The sequence below is a fragment of the Zea mays genome, chromosome 4 (assembly GCF_902167145.1).
Source record: "Zea mays cultivar B73 chromosome 4, Zm-B73-REFERENCE-NAM-5.0, whole genome shotgun sequence".
NCBI lineage: Eukaryota > Viridiplantae > Streptophyta > Magnoliopsida > Poales > Poaceae > Zea > Zea mays.
Genome location: NC_050099.1, coordinates 56624622 through 56633368, shown reverse-complemented (window position 1 = coordinate 56633368; position 8747 = coordinate 56624622). Strand labels below are relative to the sequence as shown.

The window sequence follows — 8747 nt, the reverse complement described above, 5'->3', positions numbered from 1 at the left end:
ATCAACTCAATTGCTTAGTGACTGGAGAGAGGGTGTTTTGTGTTCTTTTGTTGCTCTTGTTGCTTGGATTGCTTTCTTCTTCTCATTCTTATTTCTCTAAGTGCTTTGTAAAGCTAGCAAGAGACACCTAAGTGTGTGGTGATCCTTGCGGGGTCTTAGTGATCCAAGTGATTAAGGAGAAGCCTCGACCGGTTTGTGTGACCGATTGAGAAGGGAAAGGGTTGGAATAGACCCGGCCTTTGTGGCCTCCTCAACGGGGACTAGGTTCTTTGGAACCGAACCTCGGTAAACAAATCACCGTGTTCACTCGTTGATCTTCACTTAATTTGTTTCTCCTCTTTCCTCTCTCTAAAAGTTCTCTTGCTCATATTGATTTGAGTTTTGCTCCCAAACATTATCCGCATTGATTGAGCAACTCTAAGCAAGGAGAACTATCTTCCATACTCCGATTAAATTCTAATGCTAACCCCGGTCTTAGTGCGTGTTTAAAGTTTGTAAATTTCAGATTTCGCCTATTCACCCCCCCTCTAGGCGACTTTCAGATTCAAATGTTCTACTTTTTCTATATTGAATAATATGCTGTAAGAAAGAATCTCAACTATCAAACTTATGTTGATTTTTGTTGAATAATGTACATGGTCTTGATTCCGGCCTTACGTGGTTTATGGCCAAAATTCCAAAAACATACTTATCGTAATAAAGGGATGTTTAGAATGGCTTCATATTTTAGCTATAGTGTGGAACTATAGTTTATAATATCAACTAGTCGGTTACCCATGCGTTGCGACGGCTCACAACAATACCCACGTAAATTACCCACCAAAAATATTTCAAGATTTTTTTATTGATTGTCTTCGTTCTTCACATATTATTTTTTATGAACACATGGGTACCATAGGCAGCAAATCAGAGACCCCCATCCCTCGCCTCCCCCACTTACAAGGTTTCGTAGAGCGGGAGGGAAAGGGAAGAGGCGGACATACCTGTTCGTTGCCGGAGAAGGACACGACGAAGACCTGGACATCTGGAGGCGACATAGGTAGTATACTGCTAGATATATAGGGAGAGAGCACGCAAGCGAAGAAAGAAACCTAGCCGGAGCAGCTCCAAACCGAGAAGCACCCACACCAGGCGTCAATTCGAGAAGGGCGAGAGAATGCGAGTGTCTTCCCAACCCTAGATCCGCCGAAGCGACACAACACCACCACCAAATCCGTAGCATATGCCGACTGCTGCCACGCTACAGGCCTTGGTTGTCCAATATCTCAGACCTGCACTCATCATCGCCAAGATAACCTAAGCGTGGCAGGCGCTATCATGTCCTCCTCGACGACACGCACGTGAAAGGCCAGGAGCATGACCGACTCGCTTCGTACCCGTGTCGACGAGCATCTGTCGGCTCGCAGCTGCAACCGTGGGTGGGGGCAGCAGGTTGGGGAGGAAGAACAGGACGAAGGCCGGGAAGATGAACGGGACGTCCGACGATGGCGAAAACGATGGTGCGCGCATGATGTGAAACGTTCTCGTGGACTTGCAATAGCCACTGCGCGAGTCGATGTCGAAGCTGGTGTCGGACGAATATGAGGAGGAGGTGCATGCTCCTACGCCCTCTGCCGAGAATGGAGTGGCACGAAGGTGGAGGCATGAGGGAAGAGAGAAAATAAGTAGAATGACGAACGATGTGGGGGCAACTAAGGCGAGGACCATCATTATCGTGCGGAGGTATAGATGGCCAAACGAGTCGTGTCTGGCGAGCCGGCCCGAGGTACGACCCATTTAATAGTGCATGGGCCAACCCAGCACGAGCGTCGTGCGGTGCTTGGGCCGTAGCCTCGGCCCGTAGTGCTGGCCCAGCCCGACACGTTTATTTTTTTATTTTACAAAAAATCATATATATATATAATTTATATTCAATATTATAAACACCCGAATATAATGTTCTACTTGTTAGATAGCTTTGTCCAGTGTATTCCACCCTTCTTCCATCAGGGTGTGGGTTCAAACTCTACCTCGTGCACTGCTTTTTAACACCCTTTAGAAGAAATATAGGGATGTTTTTTAAAAAGATGACGCGGGACGACCGTTGAAACTAGTGATTTAAGTACAGTAGAGATTTAAATAGTTTTATAAATATTTTTAATTTAAATAATAGATGAAATGGCTTATCTAAATGCCTTTTAACTTCAGTTCTATAGTATTTTGAAGCACTTAATAACCTGTTCCATTAACTACATCAATTTTTTTTAGCTCAAGCTATCAACCCGAGCTTAAGTTTTTAAATAAGAAAAGTATATTTTCTTTCCGCACCAACCAATAGGCGCAGGCAGACGCCGGCCCGTCCTCGGTTTCTCAGCTGCTCCCTCGGTCTCATCGAAAACTCCCTCGTTTTATTTCCTCTGCTCCCTCTCCGCTTCTCTCCACTATCCTACCAGGCACCACTCGCATCGTGTGCTCAGTCAGATCCCCGTCCCGCATTTCCTAAGGCCAGGTAAGCCGCTGCCGCTCCCATCCCAATCGTCCTGTTCTCGTTCTCGATCCGCCCTGCTGCTGCCCTGTTGTTCGGAGGTTCGGAGGGTGAATCTCTGGGGCGAGTGGTTTGTGTCGATGCATCATTTTTGTGCCGGTGTTAGCTGGATGTGTGTGTTTAGGTTGTCTTTTTAGTTCCGGAGGCGTGAAAATTTGAAATCATGGTCCCGGGCTTTAGGCGTGACTGCCTGAGCTTCCAATCTATATGCTCCGTCCCCGATTCGTTAACATAGCCGCTCTCTTCCAGAAAAGGGTTCCTTGTTTGTTCCAAAATAGACAATATTCCTTAAAAAATCGACAGGAACTCAGCGATCTATTTCTGCTGATGTTCATTTAACTTTTCTTTGTTACACTCAACGTGAACAATGTTCTTGTAGCCGTAGTGAACTCAGACACAATTTTGTAACACGATGTTCATGTTCTTTCTGGATAGGTTAGTTGGCATTGAAGACGATGACTGCTTCTGCAGCTGCTGGTGTGCAGATGGTGGCTGCACGCCCTTGCATTTCGGCCTCGCCAGGAATTCTTACCGCACGGGTTTCTAGGACTGATTGCATGCTCAGTACCACTGCTACATTCCCCAAAATCAGCTGCTCCTGGCCTCTAAGGTTTAAGCGCAATGATGTTGTTGTAAGAGCAATATCGGAAGAGTGTGGCCCGCAGGGGCTTCCCATTGATCTCAGAGGTAACTCAAATTGAAATTGGTATGATGCAAAGTATTTACTTTTTTGTTTGTAGCATATGTTTTTTGTGTGTGCGCGTGTGTGGGGGGGTTGGGGGGGGGGGGGGGGGGGGGGGTGGGCTTCAGTTAATAGCTTAAAGTTCCATCCTGACATTTTTTCCCTAAGCGGCTGAGGACCATATATAAACATCAGTGCATTTAGATACCCAGAATAATTGCATTTTACATATCATCTAGTTAATAATTGTAAAATTGAACCATATATTTAGGTCATGTTTATTATTGTCCATAGTTCCTATTAGTAAGCGGAAGTCTGATTCTTTGTATAGCGTAGTTTTAAGGAATGTAGAACAAACCAGTTAGTGGTACCTTAAAAAGGAAATTCCGACATATGACTAACATATGATAAAAGATATCCCATGATGCCTTAGAAAGAAAACCACTAGCAGTAGAAGATAGATACTTCTGCTATTACTAGGACCAACAATCGATTTACTAGATTGTGTAGTATTCTCATGTCAAGCACGGAGTATTTTATTTGTTGTTTGGTAGCCTTTATTCAAAGAATGAAAACATAAAAGGAACCTTTTTGTCAGTTTGCTCTCTAACTGTAAGTTTTAATCACTACAATTTTTTAGGTAAAAGGGCATTCATTGCTGGAGTTGCTGATGATAATGGCTATGGATGGGCAATTGCGAAGGCACTTGCTGCGGCTGGTGCTGAAATTCTTGTGGGTACATGGGTGCCGGTATGTTGATCAGACTCTTACAGATTTCTTTGCATTGAACACTTTTGCTGATCGATTGTCTTATGTAGTATTCTTCTTTGACAGGCACTTAACATATTTGAGACAAGTCTGAGGCGTGGAAAGTTTGATGAATCACGGAAGTCTGTATTTTAGTTCTTTATTGGGTTCATCATACAGACAGTTTAGCAGGTGTCTAACTTACTGTTGATACAGGCTGCCAGATGGATCTCTTATGGATATTGTTAAAGTCTATCCACTTGATGCTGTCTACGATTCCCCTGATGATGTTCCTGAAGATGTAATGTTCTTATTTTTTATCCCTGTTTTGCAACATGGCTTCCATAGTTGTTAAGGCGTCGCTTAAGCGGAAAGGCGAGGTTTAGGGGCAAGGCGTCTGCCTCGCCTTGCGTCCGTGACTAAGGCGTCCGCCTTAGACAATAAGGCGTCGCCTTAACCCCTTGACCGTCGCTAGGCGACGCTTTGCGGACGCCTTGGATGGCTGTCCTCCCTCAGCGTGCTCTATTCCCTCTCTGCTCTCCCCCAGTGTGCTATCTTCCCTTCCCTCTCTGCTCTCTCTGTTATCTCCCCTCTCTGCTTTCTCTGTTCTCTCCCTCTCTGCTCTCTCTCTCTGTTTCAATTAACTTAGTTTCAGTTAACTGCCAGTGTTCTTAGTTAGTTGACTCAGTTTTAGTTCTCTAAATCTGGATATGGATGTGAGTGATAGTGATGAGGCGAACAAGGTGGAAGATGATGAAGAGAATCCTCCTACATTTTATGATGAGTTTGATGATGGCTATTGAGAGATGAGGGTGTTATCTACTACTATCTATTACTTCAGTTGGACTAGTCTATTATGTTGATTTATGTTGAACTTGTACTCCTATTTGCTACTATAATACTATTATCTCTATCTATTTGAGACTATATTCCTATATATTCAATTTTAATTGCCTATTTTTGTATATTACTAAGGCGTCACCTCGCCTTACGCCTTATCGCTTAAAAGGTAAAAAGGGGTCGGTCGCCTGACCTCGTCTTGCCACTTTAACAACTATGATGGCTTCATAATTAACATTTTATTTATCTATTAGGTCAAATCGAACAAAAGATATGCAGGGGCATCAAACTGGACAGTAAAGGTATGCAGTCGCCAATCATTTTTCCATATGTATAGCTGCCTAGGTTCTATGCTTGCTAGAAGAAAATGCTGAAGATACAACTGCAGTGTGTTACCTGTTTCTCATAAAAGCTTTAGAGCTGACAATAACATTGAGCTTTCTTAATTTAACAGGAAGTTGTTGAATCAGTGAGGAATGATTTTGGCAGCATTGACATACTAGTGCATTCTCTTGCTAATGGCCCAGAGGTACAATCTCCCTGTCGCTGTGTATATGTGCATACAGCGGTGTGCTGCAGCTCTTTCCTGTGACACTTTGTCTAACCATCTTAAAAACCACCTATATTCATTTTGTGAAGGTAACGAAGCCTTTGTTGGAAACCTCAAGAAGAGGCTATCTTGCGGCAATTTCTGCATCCAGTTACTCCTATGTTTCATTGCTTCAGCACTTCCTTCCTATAATGAATCCCGGTAGTGCATATCTCCTATGCTATCATGCTGTGGCTTCTACCATTATTTCCCATGCTAAGATTAATACTGCTGTTGCTGCCTTTTTTTTTCTCTTAACCCAACGAATCACTGTAGTGTATTGCTTAGCTATCTATAACATATTTGCGAAAGGGCCTCTAGCGTTATGGTTAAGGCTTCCGAGTAGCACCTCCAGTTCCCGGGTTCGATCCCCATCGGGGGCGAATTTCGGGCTTGGTTAAAAAAATCCTCTCGTTGTGCCCCACCCGCTCCCGGGTTACGTCCTGCGCGCCACCCTCCGGCTGGGCCGTTGTAAAGTGGGCGGTGACGGCCCGCTAGTGATGGGGGCCACGGTTCGGGGATTTTCTCGGCCGGGACCATGTTTCGGTCTTTTCTTAATATAATACCAGGAGAGCGGTCTTTCCCTTCCTGGCCGAGTTTTTTTATCTATAACATATTTCTTGTGGGTGAAACTTTTGAGTATAAAGTCTATTATTTTGGTTTCACGTTTTTACGACCTCTTCATTTATCCTTCAATAGAGAAAATGTGTTCTGAAACGCAACTTGTTAACCTTTATGTTGACACTTTCGCGAATTTCAATATTTTACAGGTGGTGCTAGCATCTCTCTAACATACATTGCATCTGAAAGGGCGATTCCTGGGTAACTATTCTGTTGAGCTTTTTGCAACGGGGCAATTTTTATGCTATGGCACCTTGTGACTGTTATATTGAGTTTGTTCTCTCATAGGTATGGTGGTGGGATGAGTTCTGCTAAAGCAGCTCTTGAGAGTGATACACGGGTATGGTGTTGCATAATTGTGTGCTTAAATTCTTCCTTTCCCCATGAATTCATTTTCTCTTTTACGTTTATAAACCTGCCGATATAGGTGCTTGCATTCGAAGCTGGGCGAAAAGGCAAAATCAGAGTTAACACCATATCAGCAGGTACTTTTATCACGTAATACTGTTGAAGTAAAAGGAATATTAGCAGTATATTTTTTTTGGTGAGCTATTCCTCTATGCCTTGACAATTAACCTACACCTGTACCTATAGGCCCTCTTGGGAGCCGAGCTGCTAAGGCAATTGGATTTATTGAGAAGATGATAGAGTACTCATATGTTAATGCACCATTGCAGAAGGAGCTGTTGGCTGGTCAGAGTTTTGACTCCTCCCTTTGTTACTTGTGACTTGCTGTTTCATCCCCCTATTTGAAAGGTGGCAACCTTTTTCTTCACAGTGCTCTCTTTTTTCTTAACAAGTATGCTCTTGTTGAACAGATGAGGTGGGGAACACAGCTGCATTCCTGGTTTCTTCATTGGCTTCTGCCATCACCGGCTCGACTGTTTATGTTGACAATGGGCTCAATACAATGGGGCTTGCAATTGACAGCCCTACCATAACGTCATAGATGTGGTTGTGGTAGATAGACGACCTTTCCTGCTGCATTGCGGTATCATCCTTGAATAAAGATCATAGTTAGTTATAAATATGAGAGGTAAGGGCAGGAAAGGGGGAAAATTATGAACTGGTCTTTTGCGCTTTCTTTGCTGGAGAGGAACATTAGAGCGATTTCCAGAATGATGGGATGCTATTATGTGATTTCATATGATTCAGAAGCAGTACAATAACTCCCTAGATGAGCTGTCATAACTATACTTATGTTTAAGAAACAGCCTACATCTTAGGTCACTTATGTTTTATCCACTGTATTTTACTTAAGGTGACGAACACCTCGGTTTCCTCGTCCTCGTCGTGCTCCTACTGGTCGCCAGGGCACGTCGATGGGGCCGCAATTCAGCTGCAGCAACAAGAACGCTCTTGATTGTGGCTGGAATCAATATTCAGTAATCTCCGATCAAGTCAATTGTCACACTTGTGGATTGTGTCGGCACGCAATGATAACTAGGTCACGGTAGCGAACAGATGAATTCCACGGATTAATCGTCGATTCATATGTACAAGAGTTAGCACATCTAAGGTTGCCTACGGTCCGACACGCAACGAGAACGTTCAAATGCGGGAACTAGCATATCCGAGATCGCACACGATCCAGCACATAACAGGAACGTTCAAATGCGGTAGGACCGACTAGCATGTCTAAATTATAGGATTAAAACACTTACCTCATTGCCCCAAATTAAATTATAGGATTCAAACTAAAAAAATTGCTCTGACATTTTTTAATTTTACAAAACTTTGTCAAAAAAAATATAGGTCACCTTATAAAGTGCCACAAATATAATGCACCTTATTGGATTATCCCATATCTAGATCTAAACGAACGAACGCTTCACAAAATTTCCTTTCCAAACGAACCAAGTAGATTAATAGATTTCGGTTAATAACTTGATTTAGAGTTTTATTGTTGGATCTTATTTTTTTGCTGGTGCCCTAAATTCTATAAGATACATCTATTATTAATTTTTAGGGCACTTTTATAGGACATATTGTAGGAGATGCTCTTAGACCATGCCCCTTAACCCTCCCCACCCTACGTAGTGGGGCTTTAGGGAGATTTTGCTTCAAAGGGTATGTATAACCCCATTTAATATATTAGTAGCTCTTAAGGAGTCTCTAGAGGTAAGTGAAAAAACATGACTCTCCATATATAATGTGTCTTGACTGCATTTATGATTTAAGAGCTCAGTATTGTACCATGCAATCTATTAATTGTCTTTTGTACTCGGAGAATCGATCTAGAGTCTTTGGTTGTACATACCTTAACAACTCTCCCCCAAGGTCCCTCCATATGGGAGGAGAGATGAAACTCCCCAATATATAAGGTGAGCACTATTCTTCTATTATACTTTATTATGTTGTTTCTTTGTAATATTAACTCTGTTTAAACTCTTTAACCTGGTGTTGGCGCTGATCTGGCACCAAACACTAGGTGTGAACTGCTTGACGGTGCTCTCTGCGGGAGCGCGTAGGACGGTTCGCGACCTTGCTACAGGAGCGGCTCCCTCTCTGCACGCTTTCAGACGATCCACGCTTGAGGCTTGGACGGTCCGCGACTGTCGGAGAGGGTCTTCTTCCTCACAGGGAACCCAGATCTCGCCTCCCGAAAGGGGCCCCATTAGGGAGGAGAGATATTGGGTGTGTCTTAGGGTCGACAGTCCACCCAAGACGCCTCTATACGACGCCGAGACGAAGAGAGGTGAAGAAATAGGTCGAGGAAGGCTAATACTAGGGTAAGTTAAGGC

The 8747-nt window shown here is 43.5% G+C and overlaps 1 protein-coding gene across 2 annotated transcripts; it reads left to right on the top strand.

The window, feature by feature from the left end:
* Positions 1-2308: 2308 nt before the first annotated feature.
* Positions 2309-7248, top strand: LOC100193519 (Enoyl-[acyl-carrier-protein] reductase [NADH] chloroplastic). Of its 2 annotated transcripts, none has more exons than XM_008678338.3 (13): positions 2309-2488; positions 2965-3211; positions 3847-3956; positions 4041-4096; positions 4170-4254; positions 5048-5095; positions 5248-5322; positions 5433-5544; positions 6153-6204; positions 6292-6343; positions 6431-6488; positions 6598-6696; positions 6822-7248. In XM_008678338.3, the coding sequence occupies exons 2-13, from the start codon at positions 2980-2982 to the stop codon at positions 6950-6952; spliced, it is 1110 nt and encodes a 369-aa protein (XP_008676560.1). In that variant the 5' UTR covers positions 2309-2488; positions 2965-2979; the 3' UTR covers positions 6953-7248. The 2 variants fall into 2 exon arrangements, with proteins under 2 accessions (XP_008676560.1, NP_001132103.1); NM_001138631.2 differs by having other exon boundaries at positions 2432-2488; positions 2960-3211; positions 6822-7161.
* The last annotated feature ends 1499 nt before the right edge of the window (positions 7249-8747 follow it).